Here is a 26904-nt window from a genome sequence, read left to right as displayed (position 1 = left end):
ACTAAACCAGCTGAGATGCTGAGCCCGCTATGGGGGTGCGTGGCGATGGAAGCAAGATTTTTCATCCTCTGGCTCTTTGTGTGTTTCATGGCTCAGGATACCCCCTTACCCTGGACAAAAGCAGGAGCTGGACACAGGGAGTCGCCTCAGGGCTGGGAGCGTGTCCCCCGGTGGGGGTGAGTACAGCACTTGGTGCAGTGGGGCAGGATCCTGGCTGGTGCATGGGAGCATCCCTGGAAGCATCCGAGAGTTCTCCGGAGCCAGCCCGGCTCAATCCCGCCTGCTTCGCTGCCCCCCCACACCCAGCCCAGCCTACGCTGGAAATAGCTCCTTTGTGTGACATCATCCTTCGGGTACCTGGCCTGCAAGGAGTTACTCAGGCAATCCCTGCTTCCCTGACAAGAGGCTGCCCAATCAGCGCAGGCCCTGGGCTCGGCCAATCGGCTGGCTCAGAGGTGATGTCATGGGGAGAGCTGGCCAGCTGGGCTGATGCTGGCAGGAGCCCTGAGTGCACTGAGTGAGTGAGTAGCGCTGGGAGCGCCAGACAGAGCAGGTGTTGGGGGTAAGTAGCAAAGGGAGGCGAAGCAGGGAGGAATGCAGAGGGCGGGGGTCTGGCGCTGTCGGGGGCTTTGAACTCTGGGCCCCCGGCGGGTTGTGGCCTGTGGGGGAGGCGGTGGCACAAGGCGGTTTTATACAAAGCGGTGAGCACCGTCTGCTGTGTCTCCGAAAAGCCCAGGCAGGGTCTGAAAGCGGCACCAGCCCTCATGGGGCGCCTCCCTCTTTGTCTGTCTGTCCTGTCTGACTCTCACCCGCTGGCCTGCTTTGCTTCGCTGCTTGGCCAGGCGCAGGCTCCTGTGCCTGGAGCAGCATCTAAGAGTGGCAGCCAGTGGACTGCTTCAAGGGAGAGATGTCCGGCTCCACCCCACAGATGGGCACCAGCTCCCGCCTCCTCCGCATCCTCCCAGAGCTCATCTGTGCTTGGAGCAGGGCCGCCTGTGCCCGGCTGGGCTGGGCAGATCTTCCCAGGCAGGGAGAAAGTGCAGCGAGTCCAAATCGAAATGCACCGAACGGTTCTTTCTTTGCTTTCAAAAGTGCCTTTACTCGAGGGCTGGATCCTGTGTGTTTGGCATTTTCTTCCCTACTTATTTGCCTGGCCATAACCTGGATTGCATGGAGTTTTAGATCTATCTATCTATCTATCTATCTATCTATCTATCTATCTATCTATCTATCCCCATACACCCCATCTATCTATCTATCTATCTATCTATCTATCTATCTATCTATCTATCTATCTCCATACACCCCATCTATCTATCTATCTATCTATCTATCTATCTATCTATCTATCTATCTATCTATCTATCTATCTATCTATCTATCCCCATACACCCAGCTATCTGTCTGTCTGTCTATCTATCTTTATCCACCCCACAATAGATATACTGAGCCTGATTCTGATCTCATGCTGATGTCAATGAGGAGTAGCCCAATGAAATGAATTTCCACGTGGGTAAAGTCAGTGCACACAGGATCAGGATCAGGCCCGTTGAGTTCAAGGCTCGCTGGCTGTACCCAGAGCACAGCCGGGTTTCTCTGATCCCAGAGAGGGGTCTGCAAAAGCCTCCATCTGCTTCCATGCACAAACTGCCATAGCCCTGAGTGGGGTCAGGTAGGGTGAGTCCCTGTTTCCGGACCGTGCCTCGAGGCGGTGGTGTGGGGGCAGGCGGCAGCTGAGCCAGCTGGCTGTGCGTGTGGAGGGGGGAGCAGACCGACAATGGCCCAGCCCAGGTGTTCCCCACTGGGATGTCCCAGAGGGAGCGTTGCAAAGGGCTTGTCCTGCTGCACTAGCCAGAGCCGGGACGCGGGCTGGGGGATGCCATCGGTGCTGGAGAGGGGGGCCGGCTGCCTTACGGAGGGAGGCAGGAAGCGCGCTTTCCGGGCAATGTCTTTATTGATTTTGGGGGGAGGGGCAGGCGAGAGCCAGGGGAGCTGGGCCGCCGGTGGAGGGCCGGGCAATGCACCGGGCCTTGGCAAGGGGGCCCAGGCCTGGGCGAGGGCTGTGAGGGCAGATCACGCCCACCCCACCAGGAGCACCAGCGCCTCATTGTTCAGCCCGGATGAGCTCATCTGGCCCGCGCAGGGCGGCGGCTGCCCCTGCGGAGCACACAGCCCCGCTCCGGCACAACTCACTGGGAGCCGCCCGGGGGCTTGTTTTAACCCCCCTCGTCTGCTTCCGCAGCCCACCAGGGCTCCCTGCCCCACAGGCCACCCGGCCACTCCTGACCTCCCCCCCCAACCCGGCCCTGGGGTCCCCTCAGCCCTGCCCATGCCCCTCACTCCTGACCTGCCCCCCAGCCCGGCCCTGGGCTCCCCACAGCCCTGCCCATGCGCCTCACTCCTGACCTGCCCCCCACCCCGGCCCTGGGGTCCCCACAGCCCTGCCCATGCCCCTCACTTCTGACCTCCCCCCATCCCGGCCCTGGGCTCCCCTCAGCCCTGCCCATGCCCCTCACTCCTGACCTCCCCCCATCCCATCCCTGGGCTCCCCTCAGCCCTGCCCATACCCCTCACTCCTGACCTCCCCCCCCATCCCATCCCTGGGCTCCCCTCAGCCCTGCCCATACCCCTCACTCCTGACCTCCCCACCCAGCCCGGCCCTGGGCTCCCCTCAGCCCTGCCCATGCCCCTCACTCCTTACCTCCCCCCCCATCCCGGCCCTGGGCTCCCCACAGCCCTGCCCATGCCCCTCACTCCTGACCTCCCCTCCCCATCCCATCCCTGGGCTCCCCACAGCCCTGCCCATGCCCCTCACTCCTGACCTGCCCCCCATCCCGGCCCTGGGCTCCCCTCAGCCCTGCCCATGCCCCTCACTCCTGACCTGCCCCCCATCCCGGCCCTGGGCTCCCCACAGCCCTGCCCATGCCCCTCACTCCTGACCTCCCCCCCATCCCGGCCCTGGGCTCCCCACAGCCCTGCCCATGCCCCTCACTCCTGACCTGCCCCCCATCCCGGCCCTGGGCTCCCCACAGCCCTGCCCATGCCCCTCACTCCTGACCTGCCCCCCATCCCGGCCCTGGGCTCCCCACAGCCCTGCCCATGCCCCTCACTCCTGACCTGCCCCCCACCCCGGCCCTGGGCTCCCCTCAGCCCTGCCCATGCCCCTCACTCCTGACCTCCCCCCCAGCCCGGCCATGGGCTCCCCTCAGCCCTGCCCATGCCCCTCACTCCTGACCTGCCCCCCATCCCATCCCTGGGCTCCCCACAGCCCTGCCCATGCCCCTCACTCCTGACCTGCCCCCCATCCCGGCCCTGGGCTCCCCACAGCCCTGCCCATGCCCCTCACTCCTGACCTGCCCCCCATCCCGGCCCTGGGCTCCCCACAGCCCTGCCCATGCCCCTCACTCCTGACCTGCCCCCCACCCCGGCCCTGGGCTCCCCTCAGCCCTGCCCATGCCCCTCACTCCTGACCTCCCCCCCAGCCCGGCCATGGGCTCCCCTCAGCCCTGCCCATGCCCCTCACTCCTGACCTGCCCCCCAGCCCGGCCCTGGGCTCCCCTCAGCCCTGCCCATGCCCCTCACTCCTGACCTGCCCCCCAGCCCGGCCATGGGCTCTCCTCAGCCCTGCCCATGCCCCTCACTCCTGGCCTGCCCCCCATCCCGGCCCTGGGCTCTCCTCAGCCCTGCCCATGCCCCTCACTCCTGACCTGCCCCCCATCCCATCCCTGGGCTCCCCTCAGCCCTGCCCATGCCCCTCACTCCTGACCTGCCCCCCATCCCATCCCTGGGCTCTCCTCAGCCCTGCCCATGCCCCTCACTCCTGACCTGCCCCCCATCCCATCCCTGGGCTCCCCTCAGCCCTGCCCATGCCCCTCACTCCTGACCTGCCCCCCATCCCATCCCTGGGCTCCCCTCAGCCCTGCCCATGCCCCTCACTCCTGACCTGCCCCCCATCCCATCCCTGGGCTTCCCACAGCCCTGCCCATGCCCCTCACTCCTGACCTGCCCCCCATCCCATCCCTGGGCTCCCCTCAGCCCTGCCCATGCCCCTCACTCCTGACCTGCCCCCCATCCCATCCCTGGGCTCTCCTCAGCCCTGCCCATGCCCCTCACTCCTGACCTGCCCCCCATCCCATCCCTGGGCTCCCCACAGCCCTGCCCATGCCCCTCACTCCTGACCTGCCCCCCATCCCATCCCTGGGCTCCCCACAGCCCTGCCCATGCCCCTCACTCCTGACCTGCCCCCCATCCCATCCCTGGGCTCCCCTCAGCCCTGCCCATGCCCCTCTCTTCTGACCTGCCCCCCATCCCATCCCTGGGCTCCCCACAGCCCTGCCCATGCTCCTCACTCCTGACCTGCCCCCCATCCCATCCCTGGGCTCCCCTCAGCCCTGCCCATGCCCCTCACTCCTGACCTCCCCCCATCCCATCCCTGGGCTCCCCTCAGCCCTGCCCATGCCCCTCACTCCTGACCTGCCCCCCAGCCCGGCCATGGGCTCTCCTCAGCCCTGCCCATGCCCCTCACTCCTGGCCTGCCCCCCATCCCATCCCTGGGCTCTCCTCAGCCCTGCCCATGCCCCTCACTCCTGACCTGCCCCCCATCCCATCCCTGGGCTCCCCTCAGCCCTGCCCATGCCCCTCACTCCTGACCTGCCCCCCATCCCATCCCTGGGCTCTCCTCAGCCCTGCCCATGCCCCTCACTCCTGACCTGCCCCCCATCCCATCCCTGGGCTCCCCTCAGCCCTGCCCATGCCCCTCACTCCTGACCTGCCCCCCATCCCATCCCTGGGCTCCCCTCAGCCCTGCCCATGCCCCTCACTCCTGACCTGCCCCCCATCCCATCCCTGGGCTTCCCACAGCCCTGCCCATGCCCCTCACTCCTGACCTGCCCCCCATCCCATCCCTGGGCTCCCCTCAGCCCTGCCCATGCCCCTCACTCCTGACCTGCCCCCCATCCCATCCCTGGGCTCTCCTCAGCCCTGCCCATGCCCCTCACTCCTGACCTGCCCCCCATCCCATCCCTGGGCTCCCCACAGCCCTGCCCATGCCCCTCACTCCTGACCTGCCCCCCATCCCATCCCTGGGGTCCCCACAGCCCTGCCCATGCCCCTCACTCCTGACCTGCCCCCCATCCCATCCCTGGGCTCCCCTCAGCCCTGCCCATGCCCCTCACTTCTGACCTGCCCCCCATCCCATCCCTGGGCTCCCCACAGCCCTGCCCATGCTCCTCACTCCTGACCTGCCCCCCATCCCATCCCTGGGCTCCCCACAGCCCTGCCCATGCTCCTCACTCCTGACCTGCCCCCCATCCCATCCCTGGGCTCCCCTCAGCCCTGCCCATGCCCCTCACTCCTGACCTCCCCCCATCCCATCCCTGGGCTCCCCTCAGCCCTGCCCATGCCCCTCACTCCTGACCTGCCCCCCATCCCGGCCCTGGGCTCCCCTCAGCCCTGCCCATGCCCCTCACTCCTGACCTCCCCCCATCCCATCCCTGGGCTCCCCTCAGCCCTGTCCATACCCCTCACTCCTGACCTCCCCACCCAGCCCGGCCCTGGGCTCCCCTCAGCCCTGCCCATGCCCCTCACTCCTGACCTCCCCCCCCCATCCCGGCCCTGGGCACCCCACAGCCCTGCCCATGCCCCTCACTCCTGACCTCCCCCCCCATCCCATCCCTGGGCTCCCCACAGCCCTGCCCATGCCCCTCACTCCTGACCTCCCCCCCCATCCCATCCCTGGGCTCCCCACAGCCCTGCCCATGCCCCTCACTCCTGACCTCCCCCCCCCCATCCCATCCCTGGGCTCCCCTCAGCCCTGCCCATGCCCCTCACTCCTGACCTCCCCCCCATCCCATCCCTGGGCTCCCCTCAGCCCTGCCCATGCCCCTCACTCCTGACCTGCCCCCCATCCCATCCCTGGGCTCCCCACAGCCCTGCCCATGCCCCTCACTCCTGACCTCCCCCCTCCATCCCATCCCTGGGCTCCCCTCAGCCCTGCCCATGCCCCTCACTCCTGACCTCCCCCCCCCATCCCATCCCTGGGCTCCCCTCAGCCCTGCCCATACCCCTCACTCCTGACCTGCCCCCCATCCCATCCCTGGGCTCCCCACAGCCCTGCCCATGCCCCTCACTCCTGACCTCCCCCCCCCATCCCATCCCTGGGCTCCCCTCAGCCCTGCCCATGCCCTTCACTCCTGACCTCCCCCCCCCATCCCATCCCTGGGCTCCCCTCAGCCCTGCCCATACCCCTCACTCCTGACCTGCCCCCCATCCCATCCCTGGGCTCCCCACAGCCCTGCCCATGCCCCTCACTCCTGACCTCCCCCCCCCATCCCATCCCTGGGCTCCCCTCAGCCCTGCCCATACCCCTCACTCCTGACCTCCCCCCCCATCCCGGCCCTGGGCTCCCCACAGCCCTGCCCATGCCCCTCACTCCTGACCTCCCCCCCACATCCCGGCCCTGGGCTCCCCTCAGCCCTGCCCATACCCCTCACTCCTGACCTGCCCCCCCATCCCGACCCTGAGCTCCCCACAGCCCTGCCCATGCCCCTCACTCCTGACCTGCCCCCCATCCCATCCCTGGGCTCCCCTCAGCCCTGCCCATGCCCCTCACTCCTGACCTGCCCCCCATCCCATCCCTGGGCTCCCCTCAGCCCTGCCCATGCCCCTCACTCCTGACCTGTAGCCCCCCTGCTGTCCTGGCCCTTAGCCTCCATCCAGAGAAGATGTTCCACGGGGGGCTTGGGTGGCAGCGCTGAGACGGACAGTCTTCCACTGGGCCTGGGCGGACTCGTTTAAGGCGTTGGTGTCGCTCAGGCCGTCACAAGGGCTGGCCCGCGGCCCCGGCTTCGCGGTCGTTACCAGCAGCGGCGGGACGTGCCTTTCGAGCCGATCCGAGGGGTTGCAGGAAAGGTGGCCGGGCCACGTCCGCGTGGCAGGGCTGTCCGGCGTGTCGGAGCCCATCCGGCGTTTGGCGGGAGCCCCCACCGTGGGATCTGCCGGGGGAAATTCCCTCTTCGCTGCAAAGGCAGCAGCCTGGGCGAGGAGGCGCCAGGGCTGGGAACTGTGACGTCTCCGCTGCCCCAGCGTGTGGCTTAGCGTGGTGCCCAGGAGCGGCGGGGACTGATGGGTTAATGGCCCCGGCCTCTGGAGCCGGCCTAGTGTTTAATAGCAGCAGGATTCAGTCCAGCAGGGAGCTCAGATACCAGCCCAAACCCCTCGTGCCTCCCCGGCCACTGCAGCCTCGCCCATTGGCTGTGGTGTCTAACGGGAGCGCAAGAGGGCCGGGCGGGGCAGGTGGCTGGAGGGCCACCATGTGATCCCCAGACCTGGAGGATCAAAGAGCACTTTAGCAAACTCTCCTCCTGCTGGGTCTCTGGGCCAGAGGGCTTCCCCCAGACCCAGCACCAGGCCAGGGGCTGCTAAGCGACAAGGAGGGTCCCTGGCGCTCCCCTGTCACTTGGGATCCAGGCCCTTCGGGAGGGGTGAGAGGACGGGGCTGGCAGGGGGCTAGGACTGAGGAGCTCCGTGGGGAGTATCCCAGGACTGGGAGAGCAGGGGGAGGGGGGAGATGCAGGGCAGGACTGAGGTGCAGCAGCAGAGCTGTGTGAGGAGAGGGTGGTAGGTGGAGTGAAGTTAGCAGAGAGCCTGCTCTGAATGCACGGAGAGGGCCTCGTTTGTCCTTTATCTCTGGACATTAACAGGCCCTGGCTAGGAGCCAGCCTGGCGTGGCCAGCAGGGTAACTGTTGTCACTAGTCCCGTCCCTCTGACAATGTGCTGGGCCATTAATGGCCGGGACGTGCAGCCCAGGAGACTGAGGAGTAAGACAGGAGTCCACCCTCCCTCTCCCACACATTGCACAGCCCCCCTCCCCTTCACTGAGCCCCAGTTCCATAGCAAGGAGGCTGCGGGGCTTCTGGAGATTGGCTGGGGCAGTTCCACTTGGGCTCTGCTGCTTCCCCAGATAACAGCTGGAGGCACGGGCGGCACGGGAACTGCCGGTTCGGGGAGGCTAGACCCTTGCCACGCCCCTTCTGCTCAAGGCCATAATCCTCCCCGCTCCCCCGCTGGAGCCCCAAGGTCCCCGTCGCAGCCACTGGCCCCCTGGCTCCAGCCCCAGGCCACCCTGGCTGGTCCTCCCAATCACCCCCAGTCCCAGAGTGCCAGGTGGTGCAACCCGTCCCATCACTCCCAGTCCCAGAGTGCCAGGTGGTGCAACCCGCCCCATCACCCCCAGTCCCAGAGTGCCAGGTGGTGCAACCCGCCCCATCACCCCCAGTCCCGGAGTGCCAGGTGGTGCAACCTGTCCCATCACCCCCAGTCCCAGAGTGCCAGGTGGTGCAACCCGCCCCATCACCCTCAGTCCCGGAGTGCCGAGTGGCGCAACCTGCCCCATCACCCCCAGTCCCGGAGTGCCGAGTGGCGCAACCCGCCCCATCACCCCCAGTCCCGGAGTGCCGAGTGGCGCAACCCGCCCCATCACCCCCAGTCCCGGAGTGCCAGGTGGTGCAACCCGCCCCATCACCCCCAGTCCCAGAGTGCCGGGTGGTGCAACCCGCCTCATCACCCCCAGTCCCAGAGTGCCGGGTGGTGTAACCCGCCCCATCACCCCCAGTCCCAGAGTGCCGAGTGGCGCAACCCGCCCCATCACCCCCAGTCCCAGAGTGCCGAGTGGCGCAACCCGCCCCATCACCCCCAGTCCCGGAGTGCCGGGTGGTGCAACCCGCCTCATCACCCCCAGTCCCAGAGTGCCAGATGGCACGACCTGCCCCATGACCCGCAGTCCCAGAGTGCCAGGTGGCACGACCTGCCCCATCGCCCCCAGTTCCAGAGTGCCGAGTGGCGCAACCCGCCCCATCACCCCCAGTCCCAGAGTGCCAGGTGGCACGACCTGCCCCATCGCCCCCAGTCCCGGAGTGCCAGGTGGTGCAACCCGCCCCCTCACCCTCAGTCCCAGAGTGCCAGGTGGTGCAACCCGCCCCATCACCCCCAGTCCTGAAGCACCAGACGGCAGCCCCACCCTGAGCCCCCCCCTTCCCCCGCCCCACTGGAGGCTGGTGTGGGCCGGGCCATGCCACCCCTGGCTGCTCAGCGAGACTTAGCCTCCCTTGGCCTGTGATACCTGCCGTCCTTGCTGGTGGGTGGGTTCTATAGATGCAGCTCCCAGCCCTCATGGTTCCCTTATGATCCCAGCAGGGCCCGGCCATAGCTCCATATTAAAGGGGAAACGTTGTCCCCATGGGGCCCTGGACCCACCATGTAGCTGGCAAGAACTTGTGTGGGGAATTCGAGGGGACTCAGCTGGCTGCCCAGCGACTCGGCCACGGCTCGAAACTCAGCCCGATCCCCAGCTGGAGGACACAATCGGCCCATTGTCAGCACGCCGGGTCACTGCCGGCTCTCCGCGCCTGACACATGGCGATGCCCATTGTTTGGGTTCCTCTGTTCCCGGTCATGGGGTTTGTTTACATGTCGCAGTGTGGTCCCAGGACTTGCTGGTTGCTAGAGCCGGTTCTGAATGCCAGGCGGTCTCTGGGGGGCCCACACCAGCGACCTGGGGCTGGTCTGATCCCTGGGCCAATTCCAGCTCAGTGACTGGAGTGGCTGCTTTAAGCACCGACACCCTTGCCTCTCCCAGCCTTAAGTTCATTCACCACCCATGCCTGCCCGTCCCTGGCCTGGCAGCTCTTGGAAAGCTGCTACAGTCCCTCTGTAGAATGTCAGTAGCCAGCTGACGAGCTAGACTGGCCGGGGACCGGACCAGAGCTTGCGGACTTTGCTGGATCTTTCACTGGCCCCAGCCCAAGCCCTGGATTCGCTTGACCCTTTGAGGCTGTGTGAGGCCAAGTTATGAAAGTCTCGCCTAGCCCTGGCTTTAGCAAGGTGAAGGGTGGGTTCCTGATACGTAGGAGGGCTGGGTTCTAGCCCTGCCTCTCACACAGCTCTTTTGTGTACTCTGGCACTAGCTGCTTAATGGCTCCGTGCCTCAGTTTCCCCACCTGTCACAGTGACAGGGAGTGTCTTTACCCTGCTTGGAAAAGCACTTTGGGAGCTTTGCACAAAAGGTGCTGTCTGTTCTTAGCCTTCGTAGGTAGCAGCTAGAGGGCTCAGCAAGTCTGGGCCCCTATTATGCCGGATGCTGTACAAACATACAGTGGAACCCTGGCCCCAAGTTGCTGGCAATTTCTAACATTCATTCTGTTATTAGCTTCCAAGCCGCCTCTCCTATTACTATTACTCCCATTTCACAGATGGTAAACTGAGGCACAGCCACTTGCCCACTGCAGCGGAGGGGCATCAGAGTCAGCGATAGGTGTGGAACCCCAAGTCTAGAATCCAAAGACAGAAGGGCCTGTGATGTTCATCTAGTCCAGCCTGAGCTCCGTTACCCAGAGATTCCTGTATCAAACCTCACACCGTGGGGTTTCTTTCTTGGCTAGGCCCTGAAACGTGTGCTGATACCGAGGGATGGGCTAGACATAGGGTTGCCAGATGGGTTAACAAAAAAAAAAAAAAAACCACTAGGAAAAAAAATTCTATTGTTGAGCAAAAAAAAAAAAAAAAAGGTACTGCACCTTTAAATGGCCCCACGCTCCTCACTCCTCCGCCAGGCACAGCAGAGGAAAATTTTTCCCACTGGGTTTCTGTCCGAGGGAAACAGGAAATACTGGACATGTCACATGTCCGGTGTTTTCTGGTTTTTTTACTGGACAGGAGACTCGAATAACGGACTGTTTGGGTGAAAACTGGACAACTGGCACCCCTCGTGGGGCAGGAGTGGGGGGCAGGTGGTTATGGAGTACTGTGTCCAGTTCTGGGCGCCACATTTCAAGAAAGATGTGGAGAAATTGGAAAGGGTACAGAGAAGAGCGACAAGAATGATTAAAGGTCTAGAGAACATGACCTATGAAGCCAGGCTTCATGAACTGGGCTTGTTTAGCTTGGAAAAAAGAAGATTAAGGGGGGACATGATAGCGGCTTTCAAATATCTAAAAGGGTGTCACAAGGAGGAAGGAGAAAATTTGTTCCTCTTGGTTTCTGAGGACAGGACAAGGAGTAATGGGCTTAAAGTGCAGCAGGGGAGGTTTAGATTGGACATTAGGAAAAAATTCCTAACTGTCAGGGTGGTCAAATATTGGAATAAATTGCCAAGGGAGGTGGTGGAATCTCCCTCTCTGGAGATATTTAAGAACAGGTTAGATAGACATCTGTCAGGGATGGTGTAGACGGAGCTTGATCCTGCCTTGAGGGCGGGGGGCTGGACTCGATGACCTCTCGAGGTCCCTTCCAGTCCTATGATTCTATGATTCTATGATTCTATGGATCCGCAGGCCCATTAGTGCTACAGGAGCCAGGTTGTGTCTGCGTGTGACACAGCTGAGCGCCCTGGCAGTGCATGAACACGCAGGCGCGGCAACACGGCTCCGTCTCATGGGTCAGCTAGTAAGGCCTGGTGTCGCTGCCCTTCACAACCACCTACCCCTAGGGGGAGACAGCCGGTGCCCAGCCACCGAGGCGTTTGCTCTGGAGGCCTGTGGCGGGCTGAGTTTGACATGTGGCACGTTTGGACCACGGTGGGGCTGTGATCCCTCAGTGGCATCCTCCCAGGCGGACCCCTGCAGCCAAAGGAAGGCGGCTGGAGTTTGCCAGCTAGGCGTAGGGCACTGCCAGCTGCTGGGATTTCAGCAGGCCAGTGCACGAGCACCCAAAGCCGGCCCCGAACGCAGTGGATTCTGGTGGGACATTTCAGCAGGGGGCAGTGGCCTGACCCGAAAGGCTCATCCCTGGCCGTGTGCCGGAGTGAGCCATCCCTTTCTCCGCCCTACACTTGGCAAATGCACCAGCCCTGACCCAGACACACTGGGATAATCCAGGAGGACTGTATGGGGAGTGAGGGATTTTTTGCTGTCCCAGTCCAAACAGCCTGGGCCTCCCCCTGGGGAAGGGGAAATGCTGGAATGGTTCCAATGGGGATTCTTTATGGAGGCTGCTGGACACAGACAGAGCCTGGGAGTTTCTTGGATTCTCTCTCCTATCTGGCCCAGCCTGGCCCCGTCACTCGTGGAAGGGAACCGAAGGCTGCCCTGCCCTGTCCCTCTTCTTGGGCTGATGGCATTTGCCTGCCTCCAGAGCTGGGGCTTTTTGTGCGCAGCCATGGGGCATCCTCCTGTGGCATTTAAGCCCCGGCCCCTCTCCTGAGCTAGGAAGTGATTTGGCATCGGCCAGGCACTCTCCAGCCCGTGCCAGGAATGTGTCCCCTGGGGTGCGTCAGGCTCAGGCCAGCCTCAGCTGCTGTCTCCTTGACTGACGTTGGGTGAGCGGCATGGAGCGGGCTCTCCAGCAGCATCCAGTGCTGACCTCGCTCCCTTCCCACCGAGGTCAATGGGTGTTTTGCCGTTGAAGCCAGCGGGATATTGTCAGCAATTGCAAACCTGCCCATCTCTGCCCTGTGCCTCAGTTTCCCCATGTGTAAGAAGGGACTGAAACTCCTTCCCCGCCTTCTCGAGCCGGTTCAATCTCAGGGGCCTTGAGACCCTCAGGAGGAGGGAGTCCCCAGCAGGGCTAAGTGCTATTACAACACGCCCCCCCACACACACACTTGTGGGTCCATGATGTGCAGAGACCAGCCAGAACTGGGGAGAACAGGCAGCTGCAGGGCCTGCGGGAGTAGGATGAGCAGATTAATAAAGACCAGGCGCTGGGGGAGTGACGTGGGGAGGATATTAATGGAGTGCATTTCCACCACTGCTCCGGGTGACCCATTTAAAGAGGCCAGCGCTTCTTTTTAGACACCGTCCCGGAAGTGGGCTAATACGTTACGTGGCATTCTCTCATCCCGGTCTCGTATCGGGGCGTGGGCGTGGCCCAGTTCAGAGCAGGGACAGGCTCAGAAGCAGCTCTAATGGAGACCTGTTTAGTCTGAGCCAAGGGAAGTGTCTTTCCTCTGCAATGATCACGCGTTAAAGGCCAGACAGGGCCACTGTGATCATCCCGGGTGCTCTCCTGCAGACCCCGGGCCACACACAGACCTGCCCCCAGAGACCAGACTCAAAGTGGCTGAGCTAGATGAGCAGCTGATCTGAATCCGCAGCAGTCTAGCGAGTTGCTAAAAAGGGCTCAGAGCTGCTATATTTTTCCTAGCTGGGCAACCTCTTTTTAGCAATCAGCACCAAAAGCTGTCGGTCTTCAGGAACGCTGATCGCTCCTGCTGCCCTTGTGCACCCTGCTTTGTTGTTGTAGCAACAACAAGACACACAATGAACATCTGGTTCCGTGTTGGAGGGCTGCTGGCAATTTCTTAGTGTAGGGCCCCCTCCTGAGTTGGAGACACCGATTTATTTATCGGCGGGTTGTTGATGAGTGTTGAGATTTTCACGCTGGTGTGTTGTGGTAGGGTGGCTTGCGTGAGGCTTCCATGAATTGTGTTGATGTGCGGGGTGGAGAAAAGTTGGCAAGGGTTGGCTTTGAAAATAAAAAGAGTTGAGCTAAAGAGGCCTGAGACGAGGTGTTCAGAAAGAGCTATTAGTGGGAAATCATACCACCTCTTCCCAACCGTTGCAACGCCGGCGTAAGAAACCCCTCTGCCAAGGGAGCTAGTCCCCAGTCACAGCCTAGGAGTAAGGGGAAGTACCAGTGCTGAGGGCAAGTACTAGGGGGCAGGATCCTAGATTTGGGCTATTAGATGGACTTGAACCTCAAGCCAGATTTCTACCAACTGAGCTAAGGGAGTAACTCCATCATCCAGCAGAAGCAGTAGGCTGCTATCTTGAGCAGACCAGCCTTTGGACAGGAAGGTGATGCTCAGTTTTCCAATACAGCATGTTACATAAGCCAGGAGAGGGCCACGTGTTGTTTGTTTGTGCTCTGAGACACCTCATTGAACTTGTCAGAAATCAGACATCGCTTCTGCGAAGAAAACTGAAATACTGAAAAAAACAGAAGAATCATCCTGGATCAGCCCAGCCGCTCAAATATGTTCATCACACAACATGGTGAGTTGTTTACATGCTGGTCAGGGAAACATCTGGGCTCCGGTACCTTTGAAACCACGTGTTTCAGTTTTGACCCTTCTGAATGTATTGTTTTTTTAAAGATAAGCGCAAGCAAATTTCAAGGCACAAAGACGTTGCCAAAGTAAAAATCAACACTTTCCGTTCCAAACTGATCAAAACTGGCTGCGGTGGCACTTTCAAAACAGGGAGGGCTGTGTTTTCAAAAAATGAAATTTTCAAACACTCGGTTTAATCAAAATGGCATTTTCTGACAGAAAATTGTTGCCAGGAAAGATTTTCAATCCGTGAGAAAAATCGCCTGTGTGCGGGGAGGTAGGGATAGGGCACAGAGGACCATAGTTTAATTCCCAGCTCTGCTCTTGTGCGGGACCTTAGGCAAGTCAGGTCGCCATTCTGTGCCTCAGTTTCCCCATCTGTAATGTGGCAATAATGCGACTTACCCACCTGTGCAAAGCACCTTGGAAAAGGCTGTGCAGCAAGGTGTTTTGTCGAGTCATGGCTCCACAGGGCGGTGTGAGTACTGTAAGTGGCAGTAAGTTGGACCATTATTGCAGAATACCATAGGCCAGGAGTTCCCAAACTGGGTCACAACAATCCCATTTTATTGCATTGGAGTTCCTAGGGCAAGCTTAGACGTGCAGAGGCCCAGGGCTGAAGCTAGGGGCACCGACAGCCTCCATGAGCTACCGGGCAAGATGCGTGGGGCACCCACTCCATGCTCTCAGAAGGGGTGGGGCCTCAGCTGGAAGGGGCGTGGCCAGGGCAGCCAGCCCTCAGCGCCGCCCAGACTGCAGTGCGCCCCCCCACTCCCAGGCTTCAGAGCCACCCAGAGCATGTGGCACGGTGCTCCAGTGCCGGTTTATAGGACTCAGGGCTCCGGCTGCCACTGCTGATGTAGTAACAGCAACTGGTAGCCCTGGGCCCTTTTGAATCACCAGGCCCCCTTTTGCCGCTGCTGCCGGCAGGCCTGGCTGAAGCCCAAGCCCTACCACCAGTCTGGGGCTCAGGTTACATGCCCTTGCCTGGGGCTGAAGGAGAATTTGGGCTTCAGTCCCCCTCCCCCCAGCACATGGAGTAGTGGAGTCCTGGGGCAGCAAGGCTCCAGCAGCTTCAGCCCTCCGCCCTGTCACATAAAAAGCCATATGTAGGCCTGCAGGGGTTACATTTGTATTCGTCTAGCTCAGCCATGGGCCCTGCTGGTGAAAATACCAGGTGTTCTTTATCAGACGGCCTTCATGAACTGCAACTCCCTATGCTTATTAGCTGAGAGCCGAGTACAGGATAAATCACATGACCTCAGTTCTCAGCTCCATGGGAACGTTGAGAGTGGCATCTGGCCAACTCGCGGACACTCAGTAAACAGCTAAAGTATAGGATCACTGGGAGTTCCGTGCCCAGTGAGTCTCACCAGGGACCTAAACCTTAGAGGGTGCCCTGGATGCCCTCAGCTGGAGCCGCATCCACAGTGGCCTAGTGCGAGGTGACAGGAACGGGACTCCCCGCAGACTGAAGGGGCATAAGCATTTCTAAGTGCCTATTGCTCTCTTATGCATTGCTCTGCCTGTGCTTATTGATGTGTCACGTTGCCATAGCTATGTAACCATCTGGCAGTATTCAGCCTGTAATAGTAGAGACGTAGTGAAATTAAGAAAAGCAACTATCCCTAATCGACTTTGTCTTGAAGCGAATACATAATCCTGTTTGACCATGCCTCTATGAGTTGTCACGCCCTCTCTCCTGGGGTCCTGTGGTAATTTTTGTTGTCAGAAGGGGGCTGCGGTGCAAGTTTGAAAGCCCCTGCCCTAGGCAATACCTGTGGTGGCTAGGCTCTGCCTGTGCCTCTATTTCCATCACTGGCCAGTTGTCAAAGGCTCTTTTACTTCCCCCATCACCACAGAAGTTGGGCACACAGGTCCGGGAGGTGTTCTCAGCATTTCCCATGATCAATCCATTTTCCCTTTAAGGGCCTGTGCCAATTCACCCCTTTGAGGGGTGAAACATGCCACAGAGAGTGGGAGGCGTCTCTTGGCCTTGGGAACAAATTGTGCCATGTCCTGGCATCTGCGAAGGAAAGGAAACGCCCCTGGTTTCTAAACACAGGAGATATCGGCTGTGTCAGGCAGGGAGAGTTCACGGGCCGCACCCACCATGGGGGCAGACGGACCGGATACATTTGCTGTGCCCTGAGACCTCTAGGAGAAATAACTTCCCTGACAGATGGGCTCCATGGCACATGCCCCAGGAGCCGAGTGGGCCTTTCCAGGCCAGGCTGCCAGCTCCCGGGCACTGGTCTGCGGGATCCTTTGTGCTAGGAATGAATCTCATGAGAACTGTGAGATAGGACACGATTCCCCTGCCCTTTCCTGCTCACCTCACGCCACTCTGCAGCCCTGGGAAAGGGACCTGGCTGGGCCCTGTGTTAACTTGGTCGCAATCTGGGGGTGAGTGAAGCTAGAAGATGCAACCCTCAGGCAGCACCTGCCAGACTGAATTTTGTCTGACCAGCCCAGCGAGGCCCGGCTGAGCTGAACACGTCGTCTCCGAGGGCCCTGGGCGTTATGTAATGCTCCGGGCGGTGGGACGCACTCTGTTTGGGCCGTTCCTCCTTCGCTGCAGAGAGGGGAGAACAGCGGCTTTGTCTGCTCCAGGGGCCAAGATGTATGCTTTGTTTTGCTTGGCTTCCGAAACATTGGTTTGCACTGTCCTGATCTGTAGGGGCTCCAGCTCTGCCAATGCCCCCAAGCCTGGCCCCTGTTATGCCAGCGCTGGGCCCCCACACACAGCTCAGCCAGTGTGATCGGCGCAGGACAAGTGCCAGGTGTAACCGCAAAAGGACAGTCTGCAGTGTGGGTGGGTGGGGCCTAGCATAGCATGGCCAGATGTGGGTCAGAATTGAGGGTAGGGAGCCAGGGCTGGGATAGCAGGGGGCTGTGGGTCGGGACTAAGGGGTGTTGGCTCAGCAGGTTGTGGGGAGCCAGGGCTGGGATAGCAGGGGGCTGTGGGTCGGGACTGAGGGGTGTCAGCTCAGCGAGCTGTGGGGAGCCAGGCCTGGGATAGCAGGGGGCTGTGGGTCGGGACTAAGGGGTGTCGGCTCAGCAGGCTGTGGGGAGCCAGGCCTGGGATAGCAGGGGTCTGTGGGTCGGGACTGAGGGGTGTCGGCTCAGCGAGCTGTGGGGAGCCAGGCCTGGGATAGCAGGGGGCTGTGGGTCGGGACTGAGGGGTGTCGGCTCAGCGAGCTGTGGGGAGCCAGGCCTGGGATAGCAGGGGGCTGTGGGTCGGGACTGAGGGGTGTCGGCTCAGCGAGCTGTGGGGAGCCAGGCCTGGGATAGCAGGGGGCTGTGGGTCGGGACTGAGGGGTGTCGGCTCAGCGAGCTGTGGGGAGCCAGGCCTGGGATAGCAGGGGGCTGTGGGTCGGGACTGAGGGGTGTCGGCTCAGCGAGCTGTGGGGAGCCAGGCCTGGGATAGCAGGGGGCTGTGGGTCGGGACTGAGGGGTGTCGGCTCAGCGAGCTGTGGGGAGCCAGGCCTGGGATAGCAGGGGGCTGTGGGTCGGGACTGAGGGGTGTCGGCTCAGCGAGCTGTGGGGAGCCAGGCCTGGGATAGCAGGGGGCTGTGGGTCGGGACTGAGGGGTGTCGGCTCAGCGAGCTGTGGGGAGCCAGGCCTGGGATAGCAGGGGGCTGTGGGTCGGGACTGAGGGGTGTCGGCTCAGCGAGCTGTGGGGAGCCAGGCCTGGGATAGCAGGGGGCTGTGGGTCGGGACTGAGGGGTGTCGGCTCAGCGAGCTGTGGGGAGCCAGGCCTGGGATAGCAGGGGGCTGTGGGTCGGGACTGAGGGGTGTCGGCTCAGCGAGCTGTGGGGAGCCAGGCCTGGGATAACAGGGGGCTGTGGGTCGGGGCTGAGGGGTGTCGGCTCAGCGAGCTGTGGGGAGCCAGGCCTGGGATAGCAGGGGGCTGTGGGTCGGGGCTGAGGTGTGTTGGCTCAGCGAGCTGTGGGGAGCCAAGGCTGGGATAGCAGGGGGCTGTGGGTCGGGACTGAGGGGTGTCGGCTCAGCGAGCTGTGGGGAGCCAGGCCTGGGATAGCAGGGGGCTGTGGGTCGGGACTAAGGGGTGTCGGCTCAGCAGGCTGTGGGGAGCCAAAGCTGGGATAGCAGGGGGCTGTGGGTTGGGACTGAGGGGTGTAGGCTCAGCAGGCTGTGGGGAGCCAAGGCTGGGATAGCAGGGGGCTGTGGGTCAGGACTGAGGGGTGTCGGCTCAGCGAGCTGTGGGGAGCCAGGCCTGGGATAGCAGGGGGCTGTGGGTTGGGACTGAGGGGTGTAGGCTCAGCAGGCTGTGGGGAGCCAAGGCTGGGATAGCAGGGGGCTGTGGGTCAGGACTAAGGGGTGTCGGCTCAGCAGGCTGTGGGGAGCCAAAGCTGGGATAGCAGGGGGCTGTGGGTTGGGACTGAGGGGTGTAGGCTCAGCAGGCTGTGGGGAGCCAAGGCTGGGATAGCAGGGGGCTGTGGGTCAGGACTGAGGGGTGTCGGCTCAGCGAGCTGTGGGGAGCCAGGCCTGGGATAGCAGGGGGCTGTGGGCTGGGATTGTGGAGCATCGGCGGAGCAGTACACAAGACTCCGTTGCTATTTCAATCCCTCCCTTGTGTTCCCTCGAGCCCCTGAAGATCTGCCCGCTGCCCTGGTCTCCTCGCCCTGCGCTGGGCCGTGGGAGGGGGAGCCGACAGGCTGCGTAGAAGGGGGCAAGGGATAAAGCTGCTATTGAACACGGTCACCGGGCAACCGCATCAGCCTCTAGTCCCGAAAGGCCTTGTGAGACCGTCTCTAGCGGGAGAAGGGGGCGGAGTAATTCCCAGCCAGCCCCCGCTGAGGGGCTACAGGGCACAGGACCTGCTATCAGGGCCTGATTGCCTGGGATCAGCTGGGCTGCCGCCGTCCGGACCTGCCTTCACCAAGCCATCCCCCCCCTTAAGATCTGGCTTCCCAGCCCAGGGGCCGGAGAGCCCTGCCGTAGGGGATTCCCCTCTCCAGCAATCCCTCAAGCAGGCCTGGCCCGGCATCGTGAGGCTGCACCTGTGGTGAGGATTCAGACCAGCCTTCCCCCCTGGGTCTCCTCCACGGGGCCCCCGAGGCTTGCAGTGGGCACAGCCGGTTGGAGAGGCTGCTCCATGAGCAGTGGTGTTTATAGCCGGGAGGATCTAGCGGTGACAACACCGGACTCCTGGGTTCTCTCCCTGGCAAACTGTTTCTGTGTCCTGAGATCCCCGGGGGCCTCTTGGGCCCTGTCTGGTCTGGCAGTGCGGCTGGTTGGCTCTGGGACTGACGTGAGCGAGGCACCTGGGTGCCGGAGGGGTTGAATTCTGTTTAAAGACATCACTGTAGAAATGCTGGGGTTGTGATGGGGGAGAGCAGGGTGTGGGCTGGTGGTGAGCCCAGGGGGCCACCTGTGGGGGTCTGGATGTGTTGCGTGGGTGGGTAGGATGCAGAGAGCACAAGGGGGGGGTGTTTGTGGACATGGAGGTGTTTGTGTCAGCAGTGGATTTCACTGGGTGGGAGTGCGCGAGAACATGGTATTTTGCCAAATAAAAGTGTGTGGACGAGTGGAGGTAAAACAATAAAACAACCAGAAGGACTGAGTGTCCTTGGTATGGGAGGTTTTCTGCACAGCAGAGGGGTTACAACCTAGATACTTGTGAAATCCATGGGGCTGTGCAGAGAGGTGCAGGCCAGGGGGGTGGACACATAAGGCTGTCTGGATGGATGTGTGTGCATATGCACCCATGTGCATTTTGGCCAGACAGCTGTGTCTGCATGTGATGATGTATTCCACTCCAAGTGGCAATGCATGTGAGCTGTATTCACGATAGTGCTTGAAGCCAGCTTGTGTGGCTCCAGTTGTGTGCATGTGCAGCTTGTGGCCATGGGGAGAATAGGGTGTATCCCAAAGCTACCCTGTCTTTGGGGAAATAGGCTGGAAGCTGCTGGTAGCCACAGAAAGGGCCCTGTTACCCATGTGAAGGTTGGCAAGAGGTAGTAGGCACAGCCTGCTACATCCCAGCTCTGTATTAGAGGGTGCCGGTGTTATACCAGCAGGGGGAATTGAATCAGGGACTTCTGGAACTTCATGCATGAACCCAACCTCTTGGGCTAGAAGCCAACTGGTGCTCAGCTAAGGCTGTAGGGCAGGCCCCTTCTCTCTCTCTGTAAGTGGTTTGAGTGCCGCCCCATGGGACTGCGAACCGCACCCCGTAGGTGTGTGGTTACACCGGCCGGGAGAAGCACCCTGTTTGCCTGGAGCAGCGCCCCCGAAGGGTTAACCGGAGCCCTGCTGAGCCCTCACCATCTCCTCTCTTTGCTTCCCCAGGCACCGAGGAAGCTGCCAGCCACGCTCCGTTCCCTGCCTGCCGAAGGACCTCGAGCACCATGACTCTGGCCGGTACGGACGTGCCCAGCCGTGGCGTCTTGCTCCATCCCTTAGTGAAGCTGGTGTCTGGCCCTGACCCCTTTGCTAGAGATGGGCAGTCACATGCCAGGCAGCGGGAGATGCCCCTAGCTGCACCCTCACCCCTCCAGGTGCCTGGCCCTGGCAGGTGCCCAGAATTGTTCCCACTCCCCTTCCCCCCATTCCCTTTCAGTGTCCGGAGTCACCTGGTGAAACTGGCCCCTGCAGCTCAGATGTGGGAGGTGGCCCTGAGGGAGATGGGCCCGACCTCCCACCCTGAGGACATGCACATAGACCGGCGCACCCACGGGCAGTGCCCACACTCCCTGCGTCTCCTAGGGGGCAGCAGCAGGCGGGCTGGGTGGCGCCTGGCATGGCTCCTTGCTGTCTCATCGCCTCCTGCTCTCCCTACCACTGCCACCGCTCAGCACCCTGCAATTAGGTTCCAGCTTCTCCTGACCCCGAGATGCAGCCCTGGGCTTTTGCTGCACCCCAGCAGAGCTCAGCAGACCCAGCTTTGCTGCTACGATTCCAACAGGGGACAACCGGCCATGCCGTGCCTCAGTTTCCCCCGGGAGAGCGATACTTGCCTGTCCTTAGGGGCTGAGGCTAACAGGTGTGATAGCCATGATGGGGTGTGAAAAGTGAGGAGTGGCATAAAACTCAGCAGCCTGGGGAACCTATCTCAGCCACTGTCCCTAGTGCTCCACCCCCCGATTTGACTGCTGGAGGGGATGGCATAGTGCACTGGGTTTGGAATACCTGCCCTCCCATGGACCGGTTCATCCCTTTGAAACAGAGAAGGAGGGTTTGGCCGTGGGGTGCTTCTCTTCAAGCTTCCCGCTGCTCTGCAGTGCTGCTGTGCACCCGTGAGCTGCCGCTGCTCCACCCCAGAGGTGGCTGCATTTTGGTTGGGAGAGGAGGCTTTGTGTTGGGGCAGGGGAAGTGCGTCAGAGCAGGCAGGGTTCTCTGGCCATCAGCCGGGGCTGTGGCGAGTGACTCTCACGATGGTGTTTTCGCAGCGTACAAAGAGAAGATGAAGGAGCTCCCCCTCGTCTCCTTGTTCTGCTCCTGCTTCCTGGCTGACCCCTTGAACAAACCCGTGTATAAATATGAAGGTAGGTCACTAACCCGTTCAGAAGGAGCATAGTGTCGGGATGACCAGTGCACTTTGGGCATTACCAAGGGCCGACTGGGGAGGAAACAGCTGGGCTCTTGGGGCTCACCAACTGTCCTGGAAGCTTGCATGGCCTGTATCCCCCGCAGAAAACCTCAGGATGGGCCCCCCTGGAGGAGGTTCACACCTGATCCAGATCCAGATCTGACTAGGGATAGCAGCACTGAGGATTAAACTGCAAAGTTCCACGTGAGAGGGCTTCACTAGCCCCTCATGGGAACAGATAGGAAATCCCCTAACGAGGGCAGAGGCAAACGATCAGCTAGACCAAGCTCATCTGGAAGTCATCAGCTGCACACCTTCCACCCCCCCCCCTTCACTTCAGCTAAGGGAGAGACTCCAGTACCTGGTAGCAGTAGAAGGCTGTTATCCTCTAGACAGACCAGTGCCTGAAATGGGTCACCACCCCCTTAGCCAGTGTATTACTCACCTCAATGATATAGGTCACATCTGCTGATATTTCCTTAAAAATTGCCTCAAACACCTTCCTTGCCTGGCATATAATTAGCCTGCAGAACCCACTCTTGCTAATTGCTGTTAGTTTAGCTACATTAAAATAAAACCCTGAGCATTTACATAATGAAGAACAGCTTTTGACAAGGATAACAATGACCAGGGCCAACCACCCTCATGCTTCCCGGCACAGACGGATCACCACCTGAGATCAACAAGAAATTCACCTTCCTTTCCCTGAGGGACAAAGGAATTTCATTGGGTCAGAAGCATGAACCATTGGCCGTTGTCAAAGATAGCAGAGTCTCCCATCATCTTATTTGGATTGTAAGGCTCTAGGGCAGCGGCGGAAAAAATGTGAAGAGCCACACCAGAATTGTTGAGCAAAAAAAGGAAGAGCTCCCCACCAGCCAGAGTTGTTGAGCAAAAAAAAAAAAAAAAGGACGCTGCCCCTTTAAAAATCGTGGGTAGGCTTTTAGGCCACATCAGGCTCCCGCCAGTCACCACCATCTTGCTGATGCCATTTTGCTGCACTAAGCGGCTTCCTTGCTCCCCTGCACCCAGTGAGCACAGGGAGCCAGGGGGCATTTGTAGGGGTGCGTGGGGCGCTTTCAGGGGTGAAGAGCCATATGTGGCGTGTGAGCCACGGATTAGCCACCCCTACTCTAGAGGCTGGGGGCATGATTGCCTAGGCGTTTTCCAAGCACCGTGCTCTCTGCGGGCGCTCAGCCAGTGCTAGACAATAATAAGAACCTTGGATCCCACGCCCACTGGCGGGGGAGTAAGAAACGCAAGGCGCAGACGATACATTCCACGGATGTATTTTCGGAAGCCACAGCGAGGTGGATCATTCCGGGTGACTCGCATCAGCTGAACCCGTCCTGCTCGGCAGCAGGGATCTGTGGGAATCGGGAGTCACCGGCCCTCTGAGTGCCTGGCTCCCTCCACCGACTGACGTGCCGCCTTCCTCCACCCGTTCTTGTCTGGCCACGCAGTGCTAGGCCACGTGGAAAGGCGAGTCCCTAGAGCCTGGCTTTCCAGGTGGCCACGAGGGATGTGGATGGGTAACCGGCTACCTGCTAAGCATCACCCTGAATGGGTTAACCATTACCCAGGAGCAGCCCCCCTCCCTGCCCCATGCCCCCCGGTTCTGTGTGGGCTGGGAGCAGGCAGCGTCCCGTGGGGCTGCCTGTAGTGTGGGGGCTGCTCCAGCCCAGTTGTGGGCCTGCAGGCCTGCAGTTTGGAGCGTTCCAAAGCAGATCTGAATCCCAGAATCCTAGTCCTAGCCCCATAGAGCTAAGGGGCACTGCCAGGGTCATTGAGTCTGACCCCTGCCTGGATTCAGGATTTGTTGTGTCCACCCCATCCCAGACAGCTGGCTCTCCTGCCTCCTTCTGAAACCCTCCAGTGAATGGGATTCCATAGCTTCTCCAGGCCCTTGTTCCATTGCCTCCTGATTGCACAGTTAGGAGGTTTTTCCTGAAATTTAATCTAAATCTGCTCTGCTGGAGTTTGACCCGGTTGCCTCTTGTCCTGTCCTCTGTGGCGAGACAGAACAACTTTTCTTCTTTATTATGGCAGCCTGTTCTCAAGTCTCCCCCTTCATCTCCCCCCTTCCAAACACAACACACCCAGTTCCTCCCGCCTTTGCTCCTATGGCTGCATCATCCCTTGGATCCTCTTTGTTACTCGCTTCTGGATCCTTTCCAGTGTCTCTGGCCAAAACGGGACATGCTACTCCAGCTGAGGTCTAGCCACCGCTGAGCAGAGAGACACGTCACCTCCTGGGCCTGGCATGCTATGCCTCCTGCAAGGCAACCAATGACTGCATATGTTGTTCGCAACAGTGTCACGTTGCCGACCTAGGCTGAGGCTAGGATGGGTGCTTTTTCTTTTTCCAAATAGCAGTAGTAGGCTGTTATCCTTCAGGGGAAACAATCCCTGGGATGGGACATTGTCTCCTTAGCCAGTGTGTGATTCGCAGCAAATTCCCCAAAATACAGTCTTCGGGTCCACGAAACTGCTCGTGAATTTGGATTGGATTCAGCAAATAGTGTGTCAGGAAAAAGCTTTTTTTTTGAAACGTTGGAACAGTTTGTTATTTAGCTAATGAGCGAGAGATGAAAAACACCTCCCTAGGAAACCGTCTGAAACAAAGTGAAAAATCATGTTGCCGGGGCGGGGGTCAAGCGTAACGTTTCGTGTGACTCGATTTTTTTGTTGTCGGTTCCTCATTTCAGCAAGAAAACCCCAAGTAATTCTGCTTTGGCTTGAGTCAAACCATTCCCCCTGCCCCCAGATTTTTCGGTTCAGTCTCCAGACTCAAAAAGCAATCACCCCCAGCTTTTATCACTCCCGCTCCTAGAGTCATTTGCTCCTCGCCCTTTAAGCTGGGACATTGCTTGGGGCTATAGGTCAGCAGGGCCTCCTGGTACTCCCAGTCCGTCCCCTCTGAGCTCACGCTGCCCCTGGTAACCCAGTCCAGCCGGTAGCCAACTCACCAGGCCTGAGCCTTAAGACCCACTGGGGTTTGCGCTTTGAACAACGGACTGGCGCGGGGGAGGTGTGTCGGCTCTGAGGGGGTGTGGAGCTGAGACGAGAGGGCAGGTGGGCGCGAGGGAGGAGCAGAGGGGCGAGGAAACGGATGAGCGCTCACTAGCGGGCGTGGAAAGGGGAATGCGTGTGAAGGCTGGGGCAGGGCGTGTGAAGGCACGAGGGGAGCCAAGTGAATGATCCGGGCGGGTGTGAATGCTAGTGTTAAGGGGGAGTGAATGATGGGCTCGTGAGCACTCTTGTGTGAGTGAAGGCGGGGCAGCGGGAAGCGTGAGCGGCCGCCAGGGGGCGGAGGGTGAGTGGCTGGTGGGGAACTGAGTGTGAGTGAGCAGGTTGGGGCCTTGGGCCATGAATGTGCAAGTGGGTGTGAGGGGGCAGGAATAGGGAGTGGCTGTGAGGGGGTTGAGTATCTGTGACGGTGGGGGGTTGGCTGTGAGTGTGCAAGCGGGTGTGAGCTAGAAAGTCTGCATGGTGGTGGGAACACAGTGTGAGCGGTGTGAGTGTGTAAGCAGGTGTGAGTGGCTGCGGGGGCGGGGTGAGTCGCTGTGGGGGTGGGGGCGTTAGCAGGTGTGAGTGGCTGCGGGGGCGGGGTGCATCACTGCGGGGGGGGCGTTAGCAGGTGTGAGTGGCTGCGGGGCAGGGGGCGTGACTGTGGGGGGGTGTTAGCAGGTTTGAGTGGCTGCGGGGGCGAGATGTGTCACTGTGGGGGGGGCGTTAGCAGGTGTGAGTTGCTGCGGGGGCAGGGTGAGTAACTGGGGGGTGTAAGCAGGTGTGAGTGGCTGCGGGGGTGGGGTGAGTAAATGTGGGGGTGTTAGCAGGTGTGAGTGGCTGTGGAGGCGGGGTGTGTCACTGTGGGGGGGTTTTAGCAGGTGTGAGTGGCTGCGGGGGCGGGGTGAGTTGCTGTGGGGGTGGGAGTGTAAGCAGGTGTGAGTAACTGGGGGGGTGTTAGCAGGTGTGACTGGCTGCGGGGGTGGGGTTAGTAACTGGGGGGGTGTTAGCTGGTGTGAGTGGCTGTGGGGGTGGGGGTGTTAGCAGGTGTGAGTGGCTGCGGGGGCGGGGTGAGTAACTGGGGGGGCGTTAGCAGGTGTGAGTCACAGGCGCGGGTGAGCGTGCGAGCAATAACTCCTCTGTCGCTCGCTCCCGCAGCAGACACAGTCGACCTCACCTGGTGCGTCATTTCGGACATGGAGGTCATCGAGCTGAACAAGCGCACCTCGGGCCAGTCCTTCGAGGTGATCCTTAAGCCTCCCTCCTTCGACGGGATCCCCGAGTTCAACGCCTCCCTGCCCCGGCGGCGCGACCCCTCGCTGGAGGAGATCCAGAAGAAGCTGGAGGCGGCCGAGGAGCGGCGGAAGGTAGGCAGAAGGGCCCGTGGGCTGACGTGGGGTGGGACGGGAGAGAGGCCGTGGGGAAACGTGGCTCCTTTCGGGCGCTGGTGTGTCACCAAAGTGCGGAGGGTTCTGGGAGGTATCTGAGGAGGTCCATCGGGAGGCAGCTGACTCAGCCACCAGGGGCTCCGCTGGGTAACGGGTTGGCTCAGGGGTTGTGTAACGCAGGCTGAAAGCTGGTTCCACTCGTGACGCAGGCACCTGGCTGTCCCCGGCGGGCCCGGGACTCTGCGCGGCTCTCGCCCAGCGCTCAGCCGGCTTGTCCTGTTTGCTTTGTGGGTGCAGTACCAGGAAGCGGAGCTCCTGAAGCACCTGGCGGAGAAGCGGGAGCACGAGCGGGAGGTCATCCAGAAAGCCATCGAGGAGAACAACAACTTCATCAAGGCGGCCAAGGAGAAGCTGGCACAGAAGATGGAGTCCAACAAAGAGAACCGGGAGGCCCACTTAGCTGCCATGCTGGAACGCCTGCAGGAGAAGGTGAGCGCAGGGCGCCGGACCCGGGGCCTCGAGGAACGTGACAGATGGAAAGACGGAGGCAGGGTTATTAGTCCCTTTGGACAGAGGGGGAACTGAGGCACAGAGCAGCGTACGGGGCGTCTGGGGCACAACAAGGATTGGAACCCAGGCCTCTCCTCAGAATTGTGCCTGCTGCTTTGTCCAGTCTAGCGCGCAAGGACCCAAGCAAAAGTGGAAATGGCTCGTTCTAAATTTTCATTTACTCAGTTTCATCTCCTGCCTCCCAGTCCCAGTTCCTTGGGCTGCCCCGTATGCAGCTCCCCTGCCTCCTGGGTCACAGCTCTCCCCCCCCTCGCCCCCGATGCCAGCCACAGAGGACAGCACCCTGGTACCACCCCCGGAGGATGCCTGGGGGCACACAGTCCCCTGTGGGTTACCT

The 26904-nt window shown here is 60.9% G+C and overlaps 1 protein-coding gene across 4 annotated transcripts in view; it reads left to right on the top strand.

Moving 5' to 3' along the window:
* Window positions 1–450: 450 nt before the first annotated feature.
* STMN4 (stathmin 4) overlaps window positions 451–26904 on the top strand; it is a 29357-nt gene continuing 2903 nt past the window's right edge. The window contains exons 1-6 of one of the 4 annotated variants that reach the window (XM_006116738.4): window positions 479–562; window positions 13816–13989; window positions 20361–20432; window positions 21461–21556; window positions 25768–25976; window positions 26295–26486. In XM_006116738.4, coding sequence (XP_006116800.1) covers window positions 13971–13989; window positions 20361–20432; window positions 21461–21556; window positions 25768–25976; window positions 26295–26486 — 588 coding nt within the window. In that variant the 5' untranslated portion in view covers window positions 479–562; window positions 13816–13970. Of the gene's footprint in view, window positions 563–1537; window positions 1673–13815; window positions 13990–20360; window positions 20433–21460; window positions 21557–25767; window positions 25977–26294; window positions 26487–26904 lie in introns of those variants that run through there. The other 3 variants (XM_025181500.2, XM_006116739.4, XM_075923310.1) reach the window with 3 other exon arrangements.

This window comes from Pelodiscus sinensis, chromosome 3 (genome assembly GCF_049634645.1).
Source record: "Pelodiscus sinensis isolate JC-2024 chromosome 3, ASM4963464v1, whole genome shotgun sequence".
Classification (NCBI taxonomy): Eukaryota; Metazoa; Chordata; order Testudines; family Trionychidae; genus Pelodiscus; species Pelodiscus sinensis.
The sequence above is the reverse complement of the archived record's forward strand: the minus strand, read 5'-3'. Positions and strand labels throughout refer to the sequence as shown.